This window comes from Ixodes scapularis, unplaced genomic scaffold, assembly GCF_016920785.2.
Source record: "Ixodes scapularis isolate PalLabHiFi unplaced genomic scaffold, ASM1692078v2 PGA_scaffold13__105_contigs__length_92229423, whole genome shotgun sequence".
Lineage (NCBI taxonomy): Eukaryota > Metazoa > Arthropoda > Arachnida > Ixodida > Ixodidae > Ixodes > Ixodes scapularis.
Genome location: NW_024609839.1, coordinates 13,979,634 through 14,005,628, shown reverse-complemented (window position 1 = coordinate 14,005,628; position 25,995 = coordinate 13,979,634). Strand labels below are relative to the sequence as shown.

Sequence of the window (25,995 nt, the reverse complement as noted above, 5' to 3'; positions counted from 1 at the left end):
TCAGGCGTCGAGACAGACGGTTTTCGCCAGGGTCTCGGTCGCGCGGTAAGGCTCCACGTTCGCTCCCGGCCTCCTGTCTTCCAAGTAGCCTCTTCGGGCTTCGACCACCAGACACGGAACGCGAATGCTGCCCAGACGCGAACATTTGTCGGCTGTGAAGTCTTCGCTAGGAGTTCCTAGCAAGCCGGCATTCAAACGTCGGCTGTTGGATTTTCCCTTCTGAGGGTCGTAGTTGGTCAGGTGCAGTTCGGATTTTACCTCCAGCTTCTTTAAAGCCTCCAGGATATACCTGCAAGGATGCCGCGGCGAAGAAGACAAGGTGTTATCAGCATTCGAATTTAGTCTCAGCATCCGGACTTAATAACCCCATTCAGATTGTCGTACAGAGTTTGAGTGATATATCAGATAAAGCCTGGCCGACAAGGAACACAGAAATAGATGTAATAGACTAGTGGTTCAGAAATCGTGTACAGTTCCTCTCAAGAGTTTTCTTCTCCGAGTGTACGGGCTCATAAAGTGCTTTCCTTGCAGAATTACCCGCACCAAAAAGGCACTACGCCCGCTCCATACAGATCTTTGATGTCCAAGGTCAGCACAAATTGCGCTGTCTTTTTCTATAGCATTTCCACCTTCATGCAAACCAAACTTTCCTGCTGCTGATGGCAGTATAAACCGATGCACAGACATATTCAGCCACGAGGGCAACATGCATTATTAAATCTAATCATCTACTGGAACTAAGCTTAAATCTGTCCTTTATATTGCAGGAAGTTCCTCTTTATTGTTTCAAGGGAAGCTACACGATCTTAAGAACTCCTTCGCGCAAGTTCTCAAGAACCCCTTCGCTACAAGCGCCCGCCGAGCAGTGACCCAGTCGTTCTCGAAGTTGATTTCGAGAAAGACTACCCGATCACAGTTCGAATTATACTGTCAACGATAAAGAAACGCAAGAAGAATAAAAAGAAAATTGCTCACTCGAGGCCACCGTCGTCGCGCATCTGCCTGGTGCTGAAGTTGATGTGCCCTCCGGAGCCGCACAGCTCATTACTCTGGAAAGGCTTCGGATCGAGCGACACGATCACGCCGAACTCCTCGGCCACTCTGTGGAGGATGTAACGGGAGGTCCAAAGATGATCGGCAGCCTGGACCCCTGCTAGAGGTCCCACCTGGTACTCCCACTATAACCGCGTGAGCGCAGGCCAGAAGAAAAAAAAAAAGAACAAAACGAATAAGAACCATGTGTAACGGCATACGAAGGCCTCGAAAGGGCCAATGGAAACAGCCTTCCGACTCCTTATGAAACAATAGAACTAGTGAACAAAAGGTAAGGGCGCAAACGAGCTGGTGGTGGTTAAACATTTCGACAAAAACCTCGAGACTGGGTCAAAAAGGGACGGACAAACACCAAGTCAAAGTCTCTTGTGTCTGTCCGTCCCTTTTAGAGCGCAGCTCTTAAGGGCCCGTTTCCGGCTTGAGCGGCGTCGCCGTCGGCGTCGGCGTCGCCGTCGCCGTCGCCGTCGCCGTCGCCGTCGGCGTCGGCGTAACCGCGCGGTGCATCATGGGAAATGTCCCATAATGCACCGCGCGAGCCCCCCACCAAGGTCACGTGACCTCGTGGGGGGTCACGTGACCCCCGAAGTCACGTGGCCCCCTCCTCGAGGTCACGTGACCCCCGCCGATGTCGCGTGACCCCCGATGACGTCACAGTCACTGATGACGTCACCGGCATCCACATCGTCATCGTCATCATCACTGATGACGTCACCGGCATCCACATCGTCATCGTCATCATCACTGATGACGTCACCGGCATCCACATCGTCATCGTCATCACTGATGACGTCACCGGCATCCGCATCGTCATCGTCATCATCACTGATGACGTCACCGGCATCCACATCGTCATCGTCATCATCACTGATGACGTCACCGGCATCCACATCGTCATCGTCATCATCACTGATGACGTCACCGGCATCCGCATCGTCATCGTCATCATCACTGATGACGTCACCGGCATCCACATCGTCATCGTCATCATCACTGATGACGTCACCGGCATCCACATCGTCATCGTCATCATCACTGATGACGTCACCGGCATCCACATCGTCATCGTCATCATCACTGATGACGTCACCGACATCCGCATTCTCATCGTCATCATCACTGATGACGTCATCAGTGACGTCACTGATGTCGTCACCGGCATCCGCATCGTCATCGTCATCATCACTGATGACGTCATCAGCGACGTCACTGATGACGTCACCGACATTCGCATCGTCATCGTCATCATCACTGGTGAAGTCATCAGTGACGTCACTAATGACGTCATCGGTACGCGCATCGTCATCGTCACTGATGACGTCATCAGTGACGTCAGTGATGACATCATCGGCATTGGGGGGCACGTGACCCCCAAGGTAACGTGACCCCCCCTGGTTAGTTTAACCCCCCCCCCCCCAGTGCCCTTCCCTCCTCCTCCTCAAGAGCTGCGCTCTAATTCGGCGTTACAGGGAGTTGTAAGCGGCTTTCATTTTTTGACCCAGTCTCGGGGTTTTTGTCGAAATGTTTAACAATAGAACTGTTCGCTATGTCCAAACAGAGCCAAAGACTACGTCATACTGGCAGTCTGCAGACATTGTTTGAGGCGTGTCTCTTCCATGTATGGCGGTCCTATCAGACTGGTCATACAGAAACTATCGGCAGACATGTTCGAGGGATATACGGTGAGCAAGTCGTCTGCTTCCTGCGCACGAGTTGCGGTGGCATCAGGAAAATGTTGAGCTCTGATTGGCTCTGGTTGAAGGATAGTGGGTAGACACCGAAGCAAGCTGCTTTGAGGTCTGCACACTATCCTTCAATCAGAGCCAATCAGAGCTCGGCGTTCTGACGTCACCACAGCCTCTGCAGAAGAAGCAGACGAACTTGCGCTCCGCGTATGAAGCCAACATGCTTCGAACACCTCAGGCCCTTGACCGCAGATTATTCTGCCATCACGTCTGCAGTGAACGCGATGTCTTTTGTATGCTGCATGAGCGGCGTGACCGCGACTTAAAAGTTTGGATGGATGGATGCATCGTGGCTGTGCCCTCTGGATCAGGCGGTGACTTGCGCCACCTGGCAAGCAAATTCCATTATCCGCGTAGACAAGGCCTAGCGCTAATTTTAAGGAGTTACATACTCTCTACTATTTATATTCATCGCCCTAATTTGGCTCGGGGTAGAGGCTGCGCTCCCCATCGCTTTTTGAGAGTGAGCGGCATCTTCCAAAAACGCTTTTTGCGCTTGTCACTGGAAGTCGCTTTAGTTAAAAAGAAATCCGGACGATGGCGCAAATTATTTTAAATAATAAAACAAACTATAAAAATGTTAGAGGAAGTGGGATTAAAATCGAAGAATGGACAGGAGCTGCGATCGAATTGGCCTATTGTGCAGTTTTTACTATAAGTGTTAGTATTAGGGATAATATGTTTTGGATAATATTTGCCTAGGTGGCGCAGATCATATGCTGCGGTTATACCTCAACAGTCTGACCGCGGTTTTAGGGGGAACGGAGTATAGTGAATAATAATAAGATATAAACCGCACGTAAACGATTTGGCGAGCGACGAGACTAGCGACGGCGACGAGGACCCGTTTTCGCCCTGTCAGTCGCGCGAAGAGGCAATCCGCATGAAAGCGACCGGAGCAAGCGGCCAAGGCAATGAGCGACGTTTTCTAAAAGTCCTAAAACCGAGCCACGCGACGAGCGACACTGAGAAATATCCGTCGCTCGTCACTTGTCACCGTCGCTCGCTAAATCGCTTACACGCGGTTCAGCCTTAAGTCAAGAAAAAACAGAGGTCAATAATGTAATCCTTCCTACAAAAAAAAAAAACAACTAAATTGCAGCCGTCACCTGAGATAAGACGACTTCCGCATTGGTGCCAGCAATTTTGACGCCAGCGTAAGCGCAGGCCTTGAGGTGGGCGTCCGCGATTTGCCTTCCAACCACGTTGCCGACGCCAACCCCACCGGAGTACGGTCCTATAAAACATTAAAAACAAAACAATGTCACAATTTACAGACGCAAAAACAGGCCGTCTTGGCACCTAAACTTGGCCCTTTCAAGCAATATGCACAGTACATCTAAAATTCTTTCTTTATTTCTTTTTAGAAAGGGAGGGGGGGGGGGGGGCGTAATGTATATATTGAGTCATTTTAACTATTCTAGCGGAATTTTATACTCTGTCTGGCAGACTCAGACGTAGTTCCACTACTCTACTCAAACTACTGTAGTTTAACTACTTTTCCAAGTAACTTGGTAACTTTCAATTACAACTTCTTTGGGATAATTAGTATAATTTAACTACATTTTTCGAATACCTTCTACTCAAATTACTAACTACTTCTGAAATCTAGTGTTAATTTTGCTCACCACAAAAGTTTGAATGCAGAAATAAATAAGGCTCCGGCAGAAGAAGTGGCATTCCCGAACAAGAGACCCCCTCACATACCGTTCCCACGCACTTATATACTCGGCAGCCGTAGAAACTGCATCACAGGCGTGACAGGGGCTCCGGAACCCGGGGGGCAGTGGGGGCGTCCGCCCCCACTGCATCACAGGCGTGACATCGGCTCCGGAACCCGGGGGGCAGTGGGGGCGTCCGGCCCCCTTATGTTTTTAGAGCGCAGCTCTTAGGGGCCCGTTCCCGGCTTGAGCGGCGTCGTCGTCGCTGTCGCCATCGGCGTCGGCGTAACCAAGGTCACCCCAAGGTCATCCCAAGGTCACCCCAAGCTCACGCGAACCCCAGAGGTCACGTGACCCCTCCCCCAGGTTCACGTGACCCCCAAGGTCGCGTGACACCCAAAGTCACGTGACACCCAAAGTCACGTGACCCCCCGAGGTCACGTGACCCCCCCCCCCGCCGAGGTCACGTGACCTCCCCGATGACATCGTCACTGATGACCTCACCGGAATCGGCATCCGCATCGTCATCATCACTGATGACGATGCGGATGCCGGTGACGTCATCAGTTACGTCACTGATGACGTCACCGGCATCCGCATCGTCATCTTCATCATCACAGATTACGTCATCAATGACGTCACTGATGACGTCACCGACATCCGCATCGTCATCGTCATCATCGCTGATGACGTCATCGGAGTCCGCATCGTCATCGTCACTGATGACGTCATCAGTGACGTCACTGATGACATCATCGGCATCGTCACGTGACCCCCCAAGGTCACGTGACCCCCCCAAGGTCACGTGACCCCCCCAGTTCACTTCACCCCCCCAGTTCACTTCACCCCCCCCCCCCAGTACACTTCCCTCCTCCTCCTCAAGAGCTGCGCTTTAATTCGGAGTTACAGGGAGTAGTAAACGGCTTTCACTTTCTTTTCACTTCTATTTTTTTCGTAGGGGTCACGCCCCCCCCCCCCCCCCCCCCCCCCCGACGCTGAAGGCTGACCACGGTGTAAGATAATACTCTTCAGGTGACGACAGCGCGCTCCTCGCGCAGTGCAGATAAAGTTCGCTTTTCACTCTCTCTCTCTCACTATGTTTCAAGCGGCGCCGGTAGATGACTCGTCGACCCGTGGGCACGGCATAGACGGCTCGTGCCGCCTCATGCTCCACACGCGCAGAGCTCCAGCGAGGTTGTCGAACGTGCATAAAGACCACGGTGTACCGGGGTGTCATGGCAACGAGATAATTTTTTCGCTCTCATACAGTTTCGCCGTTTGGCCGCCGGCGACACTGTGAGCCGCGGGCACGGCGGCCGCGGAATAATGCAGCCTTTCGGATGCCCGTCGAACCAACACTATCTGATTCCTCGCGCCGCGCGTTCATCCCCGCCGTGTCCTCACCTAAAGGGGTATTTACACGAGGGATAAATCCCGGGGATTTCTCCCCGGCGCGCGCGCATCACGAGATGAAAACGCGAGGCTTTTGCACATCGAAAAGTCTGACGTTTTAGTCGCGGAATGCGCGTGCCGGGGAGAAATCCCCGGGATTTCTCCCTCGTGTGAATACCCCTTAAAGAGTGTATCTTACACCGTGAGGCTGACCCACAACCCTCCCTTAATGTAGTCAGAGCAACATGCTACCGCGCCTTCCAAGCTTGAAGCGGAATAAGAAAGGACAGCGACGTTTTGTCGGGAAGAGAATTGGTAGTAAAGCTGATTCCCCTGTTAATTGCTGGAGTAAACGTTTCTTCTGAGCCAGCCTTGACGCGCGCGTATTGGGCACATCTTAATCACTGGCAGCGAGACGGGGACAGCTTAGGAACGGCACCTTTCTACCATTCCTTGTCATCGGAAAGGATGGCGGGGAGGAGGCCTCCCTCCTGCTCTGGATAAGCCTCCCCAAACGTAAAACCTCTTGCCGCGGGAAATCGGTCTCTGGCAGAGCGCTTCGACGAACAGCAGTCCGGAGCATATGTCCTTGGAGGGACACTCTGTTCGACGAGTTTTGCTTGGGATCGGCTCTTTCAAGCCCGGCCATGCCAATACCGTGCCAATTAAGCGCACTGATCCCATAATGGCCGGAGAGGGTTCAGAGCTGGCCTAGCATGGGAGGCGCCCCTTGAAGTTTCTGCACGACGCCTAGACGCGAAAAGCATTTCTGCCATCCGTCAATCATTTTCGTGCTTTTGTTCGGTGTGACAGAAGAGGCCACGGAAACGCTCTTGCGCGCTAGAGATTTTGAAGATCTCTTTTTGTTACTCAGAAAAGATTTCGGCTAAACAAAGGTCGCTTCCTTCTTCAAAGTTGGGGGAGGGGGGGGGGGGGTAATCTGCACTGCAAGGATGTGAGCCTTGACCCCCGCCCCCCCCCCCCCCCCCCCCCCCCCCCGATCAAAATTGACTTCCGGAGCCCCTGCAGGCGTCCTTGGGCCAAGGTGGCGACAAGCTGCCAAAACATAACACCGGCGCGCACGAACGCAGGAAGAGGTGCTTAACAAGTCTTGGTCGGGTATTGACCTGATCCGGTGATGACGCAGGCTCCGCACCTCAAGCTGCAACCGTGAAAGACGGGGACACTCCGAGGGTTTTTGTTGTTTTTCACGTTGTCTGCCTTTAAGGCCCTGTCACACTAAAGGCCCGTTCACACTCTTGCAACCGAGTGCGACCGAGAGAGACCAAACCGGTTTTTAAGCCTCTTGCGATCTCTTAGGACCAGCTCCGCTCAGTGCATCCGGTCCCAAGAAGTCTTTCTCGGTCGTACTCGGTTGCAAGAGTGTGAACGCGCCTTGAGGCAACAGCTGGACAACTCTATCCGGCAACACGAGGAAATCGTGTTCCCGGCGACCCTGTCACATCGCGGCAACAACAGCAGTAGGGAAACATGTTGCTGCCACCCGGCAACCGTGTTGGCCGATTTGTTGTCCGACAACCCTGTCACACCGCGCTGACTGCGGGGACAACACAGGGAACACTCCGTCATCTTGACTGTTTAGCTTCGTTCGTGTGCGGCGCGATGTCGCTGGATATGTGACTCTACAAAGTGCTAATGCTTTCGAAGGGCCGGAAATTACCACGGTACGACATCAACCAGTGACTGTGATTATAAGACTTGGCACGGGGAGTATTTTCCACTCTTTAGTTTATCAAAATGTTCTTCATTCTCTGACAAAGCAGATAGCCCTAACCGAGGAAAGTGACATCGCTGATATGCAGGGTGATTCAAGAAAAGGCCAGGCGCTTTAAATCGAGCGCAAAATTTGGTTTCTTAACCTATCGCGCTACTACTTTGTGCAGCGTTGCCCACAGATGGTGCATTTTTGTTGTAAAGTTTCAAAAGAGCAAACTTACCCGAGGAAAAAGTAAAGAAAGACAAAGTCTTAGCTCCTATGGAAGCATAGCGACAGCACCGGTCTTCAAACAACACGGCGCCGTTTCGCACGGGACGCAAGAGATGGCGCAACGAACGCCGCCAAGGAACGAGCATAGGGCGCCGAGATCTGGCGTCTTTAGCAGACGGTAGTTTCGACTGAAAAGCGGCGCGCGTTCCGCAGGCGGCGACAGTCGCCGAAACAAAAACAGGCAAGGTAAGAACAAGGAACTGCAGTTCCTTGTCTGCTAAACACGCCGGCTCTCGGCGTCGTATGCTCGTTCGTTGGCTGGAGTTGGCGTCGCGACCGCTTGCGCCATCTCTTGTCTCTCTTGCCAAACGGCGCCGTGTTGTTTGAAGACTGGTGGCTTCGCTGCGTTTCCATAGGAGCTATGCCTTTGTCGTTCTTTACTTTTTCCTCAGGCAAGTTCGCTCATTACAAATTTTACAAAAAAAAAAAAAAAAATGCACCATCTGTGGGCAACGCTGCACAAAGTCGTAGTGCGATAGGTGCGGTCGATTTAAAGAGCCTGGCCTCTCCTTGAATCACCCTGTATATGTTCGGGATTTACGCCACCGTTGAAGTGTTTCTGTCCGATTCTTTCTTTTATGCAATTCCTATTTCTACAGTAAAATTGAGCTGGCACCGGCAGCACCGCAAAGCCTTTTTTGTAGCTTGGTGTTGAGCTGAACTGACGGTACTTAAAAACTGCGACACCGACACGATCGCCCTTATTAACAATCGGTTGAATAAATATTTTTCAACGCTGCTTTGCTTACCACCTGCCATGTGATCGCTTCATTCCTCAAAGCGTCCTGTGCATTTTTTAAAACAAATCAGGTGTCTGGTAGCGGCTGCTTCGAAGTTCCAATCATCAACAATCATGATCAAAGTGGTCACTTATATACTTTGATTTTTTAAACTTTACTTTCTGGATTATTCTTATTATTATCAGCGGGTGAGTAGCCATACCATTTTATTTGAGTAGCAGAAATGTGAGCTGGTCTCTCGGCAGTTCTAATTTCCACAATCGTTTGAGATTTCACGACTGCATCTGAGACCATTTCGAAATTCGCTTTTCGTAACTACGCAGTAAAAACATTAACAAAAATATTTTAGCTCACGCCAGCCCTAATTATTGTTAAATAACGTTTCCCAAGCCTTTATTTGAGTAAGACATTATTGTTAGGGAACTAGCTCTATCATCGAAACTATCTGTGTTGTCATGTTGCCGGCCTCAAATTCGCTCAGCCAGCGATCAGGGCAACACAAGTTGTCCAACACAAGTTGCTGCTGTTTTTGTTGCCGAAAGCCGTCATACCGAGGCAACATTTTAGTACTCGTCCATGTTTTCCAATATTGCCGCGATGTGACAGGTTTTTCGGACAACACGGGGAGTGAGCAACAAGTTGCCCGACTGTTGGACAACGTGTTGGGTTGCTGTTGCCGTCGTGTTGCCTCAGTGTGACAGGGCCTTTGGCGAGTTCTGCCTCAAGCGGTTTGGGGGTTCCATCGGAACGCCACTGGAATGACCTTGCAGCTGGGTGCCTACTCCCATGGTCGCCTGGTTGTCAGCGCATACTCTCTTGCAAAGCCGGACTCCCCCGCCAAACGCAGACACGGATAACCCGTTCATGGGAGCACGTTCCCGCTTCCAGCTACAACTGTACGAGCGACGACGCTTGTTCACGTAGTTCAACTGCGCGTCCTTCCGACTTTCCACGCCAGGGAGACCTCCTCTTTGTTGAAAACGATTTACTTGTCAGGCGTGTCAGGCGCGTCAGCATACCGTAGTCGCCGGCGAGGATTGCGAGCCACCCTTGGGAGATCCTTTTGTTGGACCCGGCGTCAGCGGCGAAGTATGCTTCAGTTCATTATCTGTTAAAACAAAACAATTTTTTTTTGTTCAGTAGCATAGCACTAGTACTGTAACGAGACGCGCAGTCGTCCGGATGATCTCATCGTCGTGGCGCGAGACTTGAACCCTTGACAATCTGGTGCACTCGCTCAGCGTACTCTCCGAACGTCGTAAGAATAAAAAGGGGCCTGTCATACCAATCTCAATTTGCCGAAGAAGAGTTTGTTATTAAAGACCCTCTAGCCGAGGGCAACCTCACATGTTTCGTCATGGTCACCTAGGATGCCGACACTCGCTTACCCGATTCTGCACAGCCTGTTTCTCAAATTCAATGCAGCCGTTCCACCCAGCGCGTCGGAGGAACGCCCTTTTAGCTTGGCTGGGGACGTCTCTAGGAAGAAAAAAGGAAAACTCTACCATCAAGAACTTTGAGTGAAGGAACTATTTTGGCGAAAACGCAAGCCACAAAATGACTGCATTTATTTTAGGCTCGGTGGGTTTTTCACGGATCAAAACTGCCGTTCTTTGCTACCGCAAAATATAAAAAAGGAACTTGGAAAGTAATTTCAAAGTAACTGGCTACTTTTTACAGTAGTTAATAGTTTACTCAATTACTATTACAAATCGTAATTTCTACTCTACTCTAATTACTTTTGACGTCGATACTCAGTATACCTTAACTGCCTTTTTTGAGTAATTTGCACTTGTCTGCTGTCTGGCAACCAAAGCTTCGGAAGAAAAAAAAATTTCCACCATAAATGGCGAGTGGCGTTCGAAAGGGTGAGTCAAGCCACTGAAAGAAGCCTGGACCGCCGTACAAAGAAGAAGCCCACTTCAGACAGTTTCCCTAGACGGTCTTTTATATGATGCATTAGCTGTGTGACCGTGACTTCAAACAGATTCAGAGCAAAATAATTGGTAGCTTAGTTACTTTTTCTTTCTTTTTTTTCGTCAGAAAAGAGAGCTCAATATTAGCAGGTTTGATCGTCTGGTAACGCATACCTGTTAACGAAAAATTGACAACGCCGTCTTGTCATCGACCTCGTGAACATTTTCACTGAGGATAGCGCTACACGCTGCAGCTTTTTTGTGCGGTAGAATATCTGGTGCAATTTCATTCGTTTTCTTGCAAGTTGCTTCAAAACGTAAGACGTAAAAATCTTTATATATATATATATATATATATATATATATATATATATATATATAGAGAGAGAGAGAGAGAGAGAGAGAGAGACAGAGAGAGAGAGAGGGAATGGGTAGTTTTGAGTCAAACATTTTGCTCTTCCGTAGTTCTTTTTTTCACCCGTGTTTCAGATAATTGCTATCGCCTTACGAAAAAAACGTTCGAATACGGATAAATTAAACTATTAGTAGCAATCGTGCGACAGTATAACGACTCGCATCATCGGGCAATTTGGTCAGTTCAGTGCAGCGGCTTTCCCGGTGGGTTTAGAACGTGCGTCGCAGAGTATAGTGACCCCAAGAACACGAGAAAGTTCGCCGGCATTTTTATGCGATTTCCAGGGTAGCCTGAGCTACACATTCGCACGATCAAAGATGTTCGATGTCGTCAGCAACAAGTGCTGCCCAATGTGAATGCAGCGGACCGGTCGATGGCCCGACTATCGACCAACGCGTTGTTTACAAACGAGCCCGCGTTCGCCCGCATCGGGTGTGGGCATGGCGCATGCGCAGAGACCCCCTAGCACCTCATTATCGCTCCTCGGCCAATGGGATTGCCACATTGGCTGATGGGAACGACTAACAACCAATCGGGAAGCGAGAACCGCGAACACATTTTTGAGGGAGCACTCGAGTGGATTCTGAGATCGTCTCTTTATGGTAATAACCCAATCTACGAGCTCCTAAGAAAATCTTGAGTAACAAACACGGGCGGCCGATTTCCCTATTAAAATCTAATCAAAGATTGCGACACCGGCCCTTTTTCTGCGTCTTGGAGCAGACACCCTAAAGAGCGCCGTCAGCGGCGTTTAAAATATGCTGTATTGTACGTCATTTGACGTTCTTCTCAAAATATAATGCATAACGCGCCTAAAAAGAGCAATAATAGAAACGATCAAAATATCAACGAAATTAACTTTCTTTTGATTCTTGGTCAAATGTTTTCGATTTAATGAGGAGCCAAAAATAAATCCCGTAGAAAAGCTCACCGAAAACCGGCAGATTCGGAGAAAAGCTCACCGGATATTCCGGGTACGGCGAAAAGCTCATCGATTTTTTTTCTTCTTTTTATATAAAGGCCTGTCGGATCAATATATTATTATTAAAATTTGTCAGTTCTGTTAAGCTTATTGCTCCCCAAATATTAATTGCAAGCCAATGTTTTCTGTAGTTTACTCTCCAGGCAGTGAAAGCCTAACTGAAAACCTTATGAACTTGAAAATGAGGAAAAAGTTCGAAAATTTAGTAATGTCTGCCTAAACCGGAGAAAGAAAAAGAAAACAGAACTCTAAATGCCGAAAATTTGAAAGTGCATGTGCAACAACGCGGTGCCTGAAATTCTCTTTGAAGCTTTTGTTAACCTCTGAAAGCAGGATAGAACGGTTAGTAAGATATCGAGGTTTCTTTCTCCCGCGGACTTGCAGGTTTTCCAGCCGTTCATGCTAGTTTTCCCACACGTTGCCTTTGTGTGACAGTGCCCTCCTACGGCCAACAACCGATGACCTTTAGAGATCCACACTGCCACCGTTGTTACTCGTGACCTACCTATATAAGAACTAGTCCTCCGCAAGGTAGCGAATTGGGCGAGTTGGTATACGTTATATATATTAATGAAAACAGCTCAAAAGACGACGATGGAGTGATGACAACAAACACGACAGGACAAAGCTATTGTCTGTATTTGTAAAAAAAACAAAAAAAACAGCGTAGTTGGCATTGATTACATCAACGAACACCAAAACTCATCTAACAGGCATCACACAATCTTCGGAGCCTAAACGGTTCACACACCGCTATTCATATTAGCTCGCAAAAAACGAACCTCTTTATCTGACAGAGCTACCGACGGCGTACTGTCAAGCTGTCAATAAATTGTTTTCTTTTTTACGGGTGTAGCATGTTCTGATTATGTACTTGCGGTGTCATTAATCAACAAAATGGGTAATTCTTAATTTCTGAGGAATTCGTAAATATGCCCAATAAACTTCAAGAATATTACGAGACAGAGGACAGTTATGTTTAATGAAGTAACAAATTCTAGTTGTGTAAAATTACCAAGTGTGACGCACAATCCGCTAAGTTAAGAAAAAAAACTCGGTCAGCTTTTCTCCGGATCCGCTCAAGCGCCGGGGAGGTTTTCTCCTCATCTGCCGGTTTTTCGGTGAGCTTTTCTCCGGTGAGTTTTTCTCCGCCGCCCGTCAAAATGTACATCCCCCCCCCCCCACTCCCCCCGAAATATGTGGTGGGATTTTATTTACAATGAACGTTGCTTTAATAACGTAAAACGTAAAAATCGTCAAACAAATATATGGGTATTCCTTTGAGACAAATGTTTTGCTCTTCCGTAATAGTCTCTGTTTTCTTTTCTCCCTGTGTTCCTAATATTTTATACCTGCCCCCTCCCCCTCCTTCCCACTTTCTATTGCGGCTAGCCTTCTAGGGAATCTTGCGATCTATAGAACTGGTCATTTTTATTGCCCAAACCTTAACAAAGTAATATGCCATCGAAAACGAGCTTCCAAGTTACCTTCATCCGGTAATTCGAAGGTACGGGAGTGTGGCGCATACGAAACAGTGGCAAATTTCAGTTAGCCCCGAGTCGCGGCCGCTCTGCTCAGATACATTGTACCAAAAACACGGTGTTTGCTGCTGACACGACGGCAGAGTTATCAATACGGGCACGCCCGAGGCATGTAAGTTTGTGTGTGACCCATGTGACAGAAACACCATATGAGGAAGGACGGATGGATAGACGTTAATGACCCTTTGCAACGTGCGGTAGCTTGCGCCACCTAGCGTCAGACAGTGTCTGCAGACTGCCTCCTGTACGACGCGTTAAAAGTACGACCGCGCGGCTTACATGTTATCTGCTGGGCTGTGGGTCGCCTTCTGAGCATACGCTGTTGCTCTGTTTGTGCGGTGCGCCCACTGACCTCTACGACAATTGCTGGACCGCGTTTGCCCGCTCCGTGAATGTGGCCATCTTTTTGGTAGAGTTATATTACCTCCAGCGAAGGTACAGCTGCTGCAACCACAACGAGATAGAGGGACTTAGAGTGATAAACCGGAAGTTCGGAAGTGGCGCCCCCCCCCCCCCCCGGTTGCCGCCATGTTTTACGCAAATGTGACTACTCGTCACGTGACCTCCCAAGAGCCGTGACGTCACAGGTAAGATGGCAGCGCCCAGAGCTGGCGGATGCGAGTTTGTTTGGTGCGCGGTAGCCGTGATGTGCAGCGGCTTTCCAACGACTCCGGGTTTTTTCGTGCTCGCTGACGCAGGTATAATGAGAAAATATGATGGAATGAGACTTTATACGCTTTTTGCGGAAGATCGCTCAGGATGATCTGGATATTAATACCTGTGAGACAGTATCAGCCGTATCGCCGTACCGGTGCTCGGATTCGGGGTCTGTTCGAGGATCGATAGAACTTTGAGTGCTTTTAGCATTAACTTTTCGCATTTTGTTAGCTTTGTTTGAACGTTGGAATGTCTGAAAATCGAAGCGAAATATATTCGTCGGATGTAGGGCCTAGGGGAATTTGTTTCAGCCCTAGGTAACTGCATAATCACAGCAACTTTTAGCGAGGAAGCTCCTGCGACCGTTACGTTTTGCACTTATCAACAATTTTACGATATAACTTCAGGCATAAAATATTCGCATTTTTCTAGCTTCGTTTGAACGTTGGAATGTCTGAGAATCTAAGCGAAAGGTATACGTCGCGTTAGGGCCTAGGGGAAGTTGTTTCAACCCTGCGTCACCAAATAACCACAGCAACTTTTAGCGAGGAAACTCCTGCGATCTTTAGCCTTTTGTGCTAATCGACGATTCTACATTCGATCGTTTTTCTTCCTTTTTTTGTGAGTGCGAAGTGCACAGTTATTTCCAGCTTCGAGGATGACGTTTTATTCAGTGTGGGGATGAATAAATCGTTTCAGGCACCTGCTTCAAAGCTTTCCGACTTCCTATAAGAACATGTTTTTTGGTGTATGCATACATTAACTGCACCTTTTTCTCTTTTGTAAAATTTATTGCAGCAATAGCTTTTTTCATTAAGTCTGTATTGCATTAGTCGGTCAATTATTTACTTCCTCTAATTACCTGGATAAGATTATTCACATTTGTGTTCATCCCCTGCCTGCAGAGCAGTCTTGTTGAAAAATGTTGACCATTCCTTTCGGTCTCTTCAATAGACTTTTTTAAAAAGTGGGCTGCCTATACTTCGTATCATTGTAGCTTGGAAAAGGCCAACCGCCACAGCCCCCTTGAGCCAATCAGAGAGACGGAGCGAAGGTGTGTGACAAATTTGTGCAGACGAGCACTGTGAATGACATTTTGTCATGCGCCTCTCTCCAACGTGCAAATTGGCTCATCGAGACTGTAGCCTTTGCCGTTTGCCAAATTGTGATAAAACGAATTACAGTAGCTACTATTCTAATTACCCCAAGCTTTCATACTTTGGGCATTTGTTCGACAAGAATGTTATGTCCGCCATCACTGTGAACTCGGCTCAGCGCCTATTGGACTCGAATGCTTCATTAGCATTTGACGTGAACTGGGGCCCATTTTTGTGCTTTACGCCGAAAAAGAATGGTGACAGTTGTGTTGCTTGATGGGGTTCTGCAAAGGGTCTACTCTGCCATACGTATAGGAAGTGTCCTGCTTTACCACAATGCATCCATACTATAAAACTAGATGCTCGGAGGTGTGTTTGTTCTTGCACTCAACAAGTTGCAGCAATAATTATTCCTTACTATAATATTTATTTTCGGTAGCTGGACCTGGTTTGTGCTCATTAATGTCCGTGTGCTTTGATGTTATCACGTGTGTAGCTTTAAGTATTCTCCCTGCAATGCCTACAGAGGCCCTTGGAGGGAATAAACTAATAAACATTTTCACATCACTGGAGTTGGTTTACGGACGCGCCACATGTTCAGGAGAAGTGGAACGAGCGCAGCCCAATGCAACCAGTCTGCCAGTTTGGTATGTCCCATTAATTAATATTGAGGGGTCAGAGATGCGGGTGTCCTCAAAAGGTCCAGCAGGTGCCGTGAACATAATTCTTTGTGTAGAGACTCTGAAGGCGTAAAGGCGAGCGGAAATATGTTTATCTGGTTAGTGTATCAAATATGTTTATTTCCACTTAATTACATAATTATTGATTCTTTGAAAATGGTTCCATAACGAGTTCTTTCTGCGACAGTCTCGTGTCAGGAGTCCAGTCGTAGTACCTGTGCTTCTTGTTATCGGATGACGCTCCTGGCACGTCGGTGTTCAGTTTGCTCGAGTCGCAGCTTTGACCGACACATGCTGTCTTGTAATCATACGTCGTGTGCGGCCACTGACATTTGATGCACTGAAACTGCAGAGCTGGCTTGTAATCCGCAAATTTTCCTGGTAGTTCTCTGCGTCAATGCAGCAAGCTCGGGCATGCTTACGTGGCTGTGCCTTTTGCTGTTGTGTTGACTTTATGGCTGGCAACAGGCAACAGTGTTTGTTTGCTATCCAAGCCATCTCACTTCCCTTTCGTAATGGCGATTTTTTTCTGCATCCCGCGACTACTGCAACTTGTGTAAGTCTCGTGTGGCAAAGTGAAGTCGGGTGATGCTTGGTGTCCAATTTTGAGAACGACCAACCATTCTGTTTCTTCATGTCACTCAGCGGCATTCTCCGTAAAAGTTGGAAATTGTGTGCCTCATTGCATGGACACAGATACATAGTATCGGCAAATTATTAGGTATTGTCCTTGGACAACAACCAATACCAAATCAACTGTCCTTGCATTGCTGCTCACCTGCTTTGTCATGCTTACCTCCTGTCGAGGTGATGGGGATCAGGAGCTTCGGGGTAATGTCAGCACCAGGGGCAAAGCTCGCCGAAGATAATCCTTAATGTCCCGCGGACGTTCCTCGAGACGTGGTCGAAGGTCGTTCGGCACAATCTCTTGCAGGCCAATTCATTGGTACCGGCACCTGCAGTAGACATGGTTGGCCTCATGCAGTGGTAGCAGAGTGGTGTTCGGTCGACCATTCGCAGCACCTTCGTTTTCTCGGTGCACTTTGTTCAGCAAGAATCTACACTGGTTCTTTCCGATGTTGGGAATGTTTAGCCGTTGGGGTGTCTCGTTGAATCGGCATTGAATATTAACTGGAAGCCGGTGGTGGACGTCGTGACTTTGTGCCATAAGTCGCCCTCGGCTTGTCAGATGCCTCTTTGCTTGAAGAAGTTTTCAGTTGAAATGCCTGTCGAACTTGTTCCAAAACAATGTCAGCAATCAAAATAAAAGCTAGGCAACTGATGGCAGAAAGTAGCTTCCTGATCTCCTCACGGACAACAATGTGGATGATGTTACGGATGCCTGGGAGTTTGGCGTCGAAGTTGCAGCTGGATGACTGGAGTGTCGAGACGCTGGGGAGTTGTTGATAGTGACAGGCTCGGCCTGCAGTGTACATTCAATTTTGGAAGTTTCGGTTATACGAACCCTTCGACTGTTGTCGTGGGGTTGCAGACAAGGCTGCTGAAGGTGCTGTCCCAAACATGAGGGGCTTGGGATTCTTATCTTCTCGTCTTCTGTAACACCAGGGTTGGCGTGGGTGCTCGATCAGGCGCAAAACATCCTCAACGAAGGCAGGGACGCTCTTGTTGGGGCCGTGTCCTGGACAGAATCAGGAATTCGGCTCTCCCTCGTCAATGGTGGCTGATGAACGTGCACTTCAGCTTGATCTTGCAAACTTCCCATGACGTTAAGGAGGATTCGTGCTTCTCAAACAAGTGCCTGACAGTTCCTTCCACGAGAGGTATAGGTTCTGCTGGAGCTGGTTGTCTGTCCACCCACTGTGGCGGGCAACATGGTCATATTGTTCAATCCAGCCCTCGACGTCTTCATATACCATGAGTGAAAGGGCGTCGGAGTGTGAGGTGCGACGGGCATACAAACAATGGTGGCAGCGGACGCGGTTCGCTGCTACAGGTTTGTCATTGTTGGCTTAGTCAGCTTCGGATTTTTCTGGCAAAAGACCGAATTCCGGTGGTTCCTGCTGGTAGCAGCGACCGACTCGGATTTCAGGTTCTTCGTGGTGTAATTTCGAGGTTCGTCCTTGTGGTACTTGCTCGTCTTGCGGTCTTTCTGCTGGGCTCGGGATAGTTATTGGTTCACGGCTCGCCAAGGGTTTAAGACGCGGGATGGTCCGCCACCCGTGTCCCGTTATCGGGCAACTCGGCTGAGGAGCCGCCAAGGTGCACAGAGAGTGAAGGGCTATGGGTAAAGTACCCAGCACATCCACCAGAACATACGATGACAGCTGAGCATGGCCTGCACTGCTTCAGCGGCATTCTGTCCGAATAAATTCTCTCCCTTGGGGTTGGGCGACTGCCGTGGGCGAACTGAACTGAAATGGATGTGGGACCATTGTTCTGGTAATGGGCCGCTGCAGACTGCTGTCGCAAAGCGGCGTGAACGGGTGGACTGGGTAGGTAACGCTCGCAAAGAAATTTCCATACGGCTTGCAATTCGCGTTACGAGTTTTGATGAAACTTTTGTGTCGACGAAGCGTGCGACAGACCAGCGGAATCAATATCAACTGCAACACTTGTGCTCCGTGAAGGTGCACGTCTACGCCAGAACAATTTGGGAAGCAGCACAACATCATTTAGCACGGCACGGCAACTACCAGCTTCAAGGCAGCTCTCCGGTGTGCCGTACAACGAAAGTGAGCCTTCGGTCATTTGAACGAAGCGGCACCACGATTGCACACTGCCAAGCACGACTCACGCAATTTCCGTCGCTAAACTGTGTGTCCAATTATACTGCACACGCTTCACCGCAGACCTCGAAGATTCCGATGGTCAACGAGAGCGCAGAAACGTCGCCTTAAATTTTATCCTAGCGGTATCAGAATCAATCCGAGGTCCGAGCAACGTAGGGCAGATTCTTCTACGGCAATATCCCCGTCGGTCACCAGCGAAATGCACATTGTTCCTCCGTGTTTTCACGTTATAGCTACGTCAGACACCACGCTGAACTCTGAAGTCGCTTTCGACCGGCCTCATATGACGGCTTCCCCGTCTGAAATCAACTCGCCGAGACGACCGACAACCAACAAAAAAAAAATGAAAGCCGTTTACTAATCCCTGTAACGCCGAATTGGAGAGCAGCTCTTGAGGAGGAGTAGGGAAGGGTACTGAGGGGGGTTACGTCACCTGCGGGTAGTCACGTGACTCCGGGGGATCACGTGATCTCGGGGGAGGGGGTCACGTGACCTGGGGGTCACGTGACCTCGGGGAGGATCACGTGACCTCGGGGGGAGGTCACGTGACCCCCCCCCCCCCCCCGGTTACGCCGACGCCGACGCCGACGCCGACGCCGCTCAGGCTGGAAACGGGCCCCTAAGAGCTGCGCTCTAAAATCCGACAAGCTCCGGCCCAGCTGGGGCCAGCCGCTGCATGAGCGCTGCCATCTTTCCTGTGACGTCACGTATTTGGTTTGGTCATGTGACGAGTAGTCAAATTTGCGTACAATGGCAGCCGCCTTATGGGGGTCACTTTCGAGTGCACACCGGAACCCCGGTTTATCGCTCTAAGCCCCTTTACCTAGTAGTGCAACCGCTATCATCCATTCATGGCAGGCAGCGTTGTGGAAGTTGTGGTGGCAGGCTGCCATCAAAATTGTGTGGATGATATTTCGTGCTTGATTCAACTTGTTTGACGAAACATATTTTTGAAACCCGGCGTGAACGGTAGCCCGATCTTTTAGGACCCGGTGAAAGGTTCACGAAATCGCAGCACCGGGGAAAAGCAGCACAGCACGCGTCGAAAGTCGCATCGAAAGAGTCACCGAAAGCAGACGCCGGTACGAACTCTGCTTTCGATGCGAGCTGCGCTGCTTTTCCCCGGTGCTGCGCTTTCGTAGAACTTTCGCCGAGTCCTCAAAGATGAGGCTACCATTCACACCGGATTTCAAGAATCTGCTTCGTCGAACAACTTCAATCAAACACAAAATATCACCCACGGAACAGTGTACTAAATCTATGGCTATTAATGGCAGCCTGCCGCCATTGCGCTGTCCGCCATATTAATTACTATAATGGCTAATGATTATATAACCCTACCAAAAAGATGGCCGACCGTGGCCGTATTCCCGTCCATAGGCGGAGCTGGTCAAACGCGATCCAGCAAACAGACATAGAGATCAGTGGGCATGCTAGACACTGAGCATGCGTCTGCAGCTCAGTGACTCAGCATTTTTTGCCCGGGTGATAAGCGATGCAAATGTCTATACTTTTACAGTTATCGCGAACTGATATGACTTCAGCCCACACAGTGAAATCTTTCCTTTCTTGAAGGGGATATCATTTTCATCTACCACTTACCTAGGGGTCTGATAACGTTGTTGTCTTTAGGCCAACCTAGCGGAATTTTATCCGCATCGAGAAGCACATACTCCTGCTCGATGCCGAACCACGGATCTTGGTTGGCAGCCTCCTTCATGGTTTTCTCGCACGACCAACGGGTGTTCGTTTCTAGAAGAAAGAAAAAAAGTATAGTTAGGCACTGTGGGCGTCCGGAAATACGTAACTGTCGCAAGTTTAACAAAGACCAACTTATAATATCGCGTGTTGTGATCTGGTCGCAACGCGAGCTTAGCAACGATGGAATGCCACACAGTATTAGAGCTTTCAGCCCGTTCATAAAAACAGCGTGCATCCTCCCCCCCCCCCCCCCCAAAAAAAAAAAAAAAAATATATATATATATGTATTTTTTTTTAATTATAAAACTAAAGTAGACATCGCCAAACGCTCACTAGAGCATATAAATGTAGCTAAAATCATCTGTTACTTTTGAATGAAAAAACGATTTGTTATAAAACTTTACACCTGTTCCGGACAGCTCAACATTAGGTCGGAGGCTGAGTGTTCGGCATGTGTAGTTTACTTTTCCGTTAAAAAAATAAAAGAAAACACTGTAAAATATTTTTGGGGGCACCCTCCTGAAAAGACAAGAAATATAAATTAACTCCGAGGGTTTGTGGTCCCACTTTTTCTCACTACTCTTAATATTACTAATACTTGACGGTGATGTTTTAGTTTCAGGCAATATGCGTTCGCTGTACCATCAACTGTAAGGCGAAAACAAAACTGCCATTGAAATTTTTGCATGAAACCTTGAATTACATGACGAAAACTAACAGAAACCGCTATTTTTAACGACCAAACTATGTATCAAATCGCGCAGATCATTCAATGAAAGTCAATGAAAGATTGTGACGTCTCATCACCTACAAGATATATTAAATTTGTGTCTCGTGCAATCACGGAGTGCAGTGCATTGCCCGAATTCGCAAAGTATTAACGTGGCACCGCTACTTTCAGGAAGTGATTTGGAGTTTTAACTGGTTCGTTTTTAATTTGAGTTTCTGTTTAATTAACGGCATTTGCTGATTTGTTAGCTGTTCATGTTTCACGGGCGAGTTCTTTGTTATTATACTAGGCAATATATGCTTAATTAGGGTTTTGTTTTTTTTCGGTAAATACCAATGAATCCCGAAAAATAACCTCCAAGTCTATTTCAAAGAAAAATCGAAGAAACCGAAAAGAGCTGCCCTTGAGTAAGAAAAGAGTAATCTACAGAAAAAACAAATTTGTTTACAGTTTGTTTTTTGCATTCTTTCTTTTAATGAAACACATATTTTATTAAACTACCCGCAAGGCTTATTCTTGATTCGGAATCACATAGATCTTATCTTGTTTTATTTACTTATTGGTACGAGGACGTTTTACAAAAATTTTGTTTCATGCGTTTGTTCCCTGGAATTTGGAGAATCCCATTCCCGTGCGCTATTTTCTTCAACACAGTTCCCGACAAACCCCAATTTCTCGTCGGACACCAATAATTTATACCGAATTAATGCTAACTCTGTAAAAAAAAAAAGAAAAAAAAAATGAAAAAAAAAAAACTTTCCGGAATTTATGAAAAATTTACCCAAAAAAGAACACGGAATTCTGTACTCGCATTCACAGCAAGAAAAGTGGTAAAAACAAGTTCGGCTCCTAGCGTAACGTTACTCATTTTCTCTTTCTTGTGCCGCGCTAAGATATCTGTAGGTCAGTGGCGTACCAACTTGCTTTCGATTGAGGGGGCAAATCAGCCCCCCTCCTTCCCCCCCCCCCCCCCCCCCCCCAGGGCTGGAGGGTGGTGCCCTTGGTATCCCTTAGGTGCCGCCGGCCAGTGTCTGCCCTGTCCAGTGTCGGCTGTCTCAAGGGGGGGGGGGGGGGGGGGCAAAACACATGCCTTGTCCCCCCCCCCCCCCACACACACACACACTCTTTGCGCCCCCCCCCCCCCCCCCGGTTAGTACGCCCATGATGTAGGTGCATCTAAGATTAGCTTTATGTTATTTTACCAAGGCGTACACGTTTAAAAAGCCAAATTCAATACTTCTTTGACAACCAAATCCTGTGAAAACTACCTCGCGCAGCTCATAACAAAATGCGCAAAATCAACTTTTCTTTCAAAGTGATGACGAGTATAGCTATACGTTCACGCTGTAGGCGTTCACGGCAGCGCCATTAACGCATACGTTCACAGCACTACGGGTTGTTTTAACGTGAAACGTTCTTTGGCTAGGTGTTGGGCATCATCGTGAAGCCCATATAAAATCGTGGCATCGAGGCTCGGCAATGATTGGTTGACGGGTGGGAGAAGAGGAGTGAGGCGTTCGACGCCGATTGGTTAACGGGGAGGTCATGTGACCATAGGGGTAGGCGAGGAGGAGTGAGGTAAGCGAGGAGAAGCTCGACCACCTGTGCGCACTGAGGAAGGGGAGCTCGAAGAGTATATGGAAAGCTCTGGAAGATAGCCAGGTTTATCAGCTTGATTAGCAGTAGTTCCACTTCATTCTAGGAACAACTATCAAGTACGCGTTAAACTAACTGATGAAGAGCGACGTAAACGTAGGCGCTTGGCGTCTGGAACCTCTGAGTACCGCTAAACGCTTGTGATGGTAGAACGTTTCACGTATGAAACACAATTTCTTAGCAATTTGACATATTTTATTTTTGCTAATCGAGTAATATTAATAAACAATAAGTGTGTTTTCGCATCTTTGCCGTTTCTGTCGTATTTTAGGACTCTGCCATTTTTTTATGTATCTTTACTGCCAGCCGTAAGGCCAGGGCAGGAGTGGTACAAATAGCAAACATAAACAAAAGGTCATAATTACATACACAAAACACATTGAATAAAAAGGTATTAATTACATGCAAACACAAACTCTAGTTGTTTTGCGAATGACATGAGATCTTCAGAATTGACAACACGTGCGGGTAGCTTGTTCCATTCATCTATAAACCGAACAAAGAAGGAGTACATAAAACGATCTGTTGAGCACCAATATGGTTGAATATGACGATTATGTTTTGTTCTATGCTGCATAGGTTCGGGAGTTTTTACGCATTTCGAAACATTCATTCTCCAACATCCATTCAAAATCTGAGAAGAAAAACGCTTCATTCTGCTTATAGCCAACTTGGTTTGAACACTGCATAGTTTTGCGCGGGACCTGAGCGCGGAGACAGAGTCGGTTGATTTGTAACTATTGAATATAAATGGCACTGCTTTGTTTTGTAGTCTTTCTAGAATATGATCATTTCTAGTGGTAAATGGCTCCCATACAGGGCTCTTATAGTCAATGGTTGGTAAAATCAGACATTTCAAAGCCATTAATTTTACTTCTGGACTCGCATGATCTAGCTTTCTTCTGATCATCCACAGTTTTTGAAATTCTTTTTGAAATAAATGATCAATATGAGAGTTCCAGTTTAGATCGGAGCTAAAAAACACTCCCAGATATATATACTCAGTAACTTTATTAAAAAAAGGCCGCTTATGTTATAGTTAAATTCCAGAATTTGTTTTTTATGCGTTACATTCGTATAGACAGTTTTCTTAATATTCAGTTTCATCTGCCACACAGTACACCATTTATCTATTTTGCTCAGACGCCTCTTGACCTAAATTTCTTTGTGACCTCGGAGGCGACGAGTAGCTTGCAAAGCCTTTTCAGTCCAGTTTGGCCAAGCGGTGCTTTGCTTACCAGGGGGTCTTCGGTCATGCCGGAGGGTCTCGCAGAGTACCAGCTTATTTCGACCTTTCAAGAATGGATCTTTGAACAGGGCCACGGGAACCAGAAACATTTCGGACTTGGCGCCGGCGTCCGCCCATTGGTACGTTCCTACCGCGCAGTACGTCCATTCGGGACAATCTGCCACGATGAAGAAAAAGTTAGTGAGTTCACATATTTTCTGGCTATTTTTTTTTTCAGCGTCTTCAGAGTGTGAAACACACTCTCAACATGTGCTGTAGCTCTCTTTTTTTGTGGATCTTAGACGCCGAGCATTCGCGCACAGCTCAATGACTGAGCATTTTCGGCCTGGATAGTGAGCGTTAAAAAGGTGACTTACAGTTCCCCCCCCCCCCCCAAAAAAAAAAAATGAATCGGGTTTTTTGGCCCAGATAGTAACTAAACTGTATATCGCAGGAAGTCTTAACCCCGTGCGAATTCGAAACTAGCGGTTGGGATAGAACGCGAGAGTTTGAGAACACGACGTTGCATGGATAAAAAAATAATTAAGAAAAACGAAATTTATTTATGAGCCGACGTCCACCTAAGCCTAATATCGTCAAAACAAGAAATGATATTGCGAACGCTTGCGAGATTTATTTTAGTGAAAAACGCTGGTCAACAAGAAAGTGAATAATGTTTTCTTTCTTGCTGACAAGTTTATTTCACTGCAACAGGTGCTTCTCGATTATCTTTTCTGATCCAGGTAACGTCATGTTCTCAAATTTTCGCGTTCTATACCAACCGCTAGAGTCACATTCTCTCGAAGTTTGAGCTATCTGCAATGCATGGTTTATTTACCCGGTCCGCAAGACAAAGTTGTCTGTTTTCGTTAACTTTTCGCACCTTCAAGCGCTTATCGCCCAGGCGAAAAGTGCAGAGTCGACTGGGCTGTAGAAACGTAAACAGCATCCGATATTACGGTGAAGAGAGTGACTGTGGGCGCTCAAAACGGGCTCCACGGCAAGACAGGCAAAGATGGCAGTAGGCAGGAGGCGATTATTGGAAAGGAAAAACGTTTTACATGTGCACCAAAAGAGAATATTATCATTAAAAGCGCAAGCATATCGAGAATGAGTATGTAGAAATGGTACGACATTATACTGTAAAACCCTTTATTTTCGCGGCCCCTATTTTTCGCGAATCGGTCACAGATGACATAATCGCGACCACTAAATTTCGAGAATTCCAGACGCCTGCATTGAAAATCTTAAGGACCGAAATTTTCGCGCGCCCTTAAATTTCGCGAATTCTTCAATTCGCGAAATTCGCGAAAATAGAGGGCTCGCAAACATTAAGGGTTTTACAGTACACAGGAAAAAAAAAAGTGTGAGCGAAAACGTAAAAGTGCTATAGACAATTAGTCGTCACGTAGATTATGAATGAAAGAAAAAAAAAAACGCATGTCTGCTAACAAACTAAATACATAAAAAAAGTCCAAGACGGGGGGAAAAAACAAAACAATGGACAACCACTTACAACGTATCAAACTCCGAAAACACGCGGATTATTCTGGAAACTGCTCTCCTAGTACACTAAAATTAGCAGTTCATTTTTTAACTCGTGAAACTCAGAAATCTCAGAAGTGAGGATTTTTTTCTAGGTTTAAGGCGTCGGAATTGGTTCGAAGAAATAAATTCCACGACGTTCAAGTTCCCTGCTTGGAGCGTACTTTTCGCGGTCTTGGGTTCGAAGGCCAGCGTTCTCGTCTTGGCCCGGACATTTTCCAAGGTTCCATCCACGAAGACGTAAGTGACAAAGACCACGTCGTCGGGCTGCTCCAGATCCAGGTACTTCCTGAGGATCTCGGGTTTTGTGGAAGCCATCCGTCCACGTTCCTCTTCCTCCGCTGCGAAGGGAAACACAATACGTAACCGCTGAAATCCCAACAAAGGTGCACAGACTTGGCTGAGAGTAAACTCTAGAGCGAGTGCAACGTCAGTAATAGACAAATGGCGCAACTCGATAAAGGGATTGTGCTCCGGAGAACTCGTTCTTCTTTCATAGAG

The 25,995-nt window shown here is 47.6% G+C and overlaps 1 protein-coding gene across 1 annotated transcript; it reads right to left on the bottom strand.

The window, feature by feature from the left end:
* Nucleotides 1-25,827, bottom strand: LOC8033617 (glutamine synthetase, mitochondrial). The gene is made up of 6 exons (XM_042289727.1): nt 25,659-25,827; nt 23,960-24,127; nt 20,237-20,386; nt 3,905-4,032; nt 976-1,178; nt 1-289 (listed from the first exon to the last, which is right to left on the bottom strand). Exons 1-6 carry the CDS (start codon nt 25,810-25,812, stop codon nt 1-3), a joined length of 1,092 nt encoding a protein of 363 aa, XP_042145661.1. The 5' UTR covers nt 25,813-25,827.
* Nucleotides 25,828-25,995: the final 168 nt, after the last annotated feature.

Excerpts from the sequence above, each read along its gene's own strand:
- LOC8033617 (XM_042289727.1), bottom strand. The coding sequence starts at position 25,812 with ATGGCTTCCACAAAACCCGAGATCCTCAGGAAGTACCTGGATCTGGAG. Across the intron at positions 20,387-23,959 it reads GCATGACCGAAGACCCCCTG|AAACGAACACCCGTTGGTCG; the intron begins GTAAGCAAAGCA and ends TCTTTCTTCTAG. Across the intron at positions 1,179-3,904 it reads CGGAAGTCGTCTTATCTCAG|TGGGAGTACCAGGTGGGACC; the intron begins GTGACGGCTGCA and ends ACGCGGTTATAG.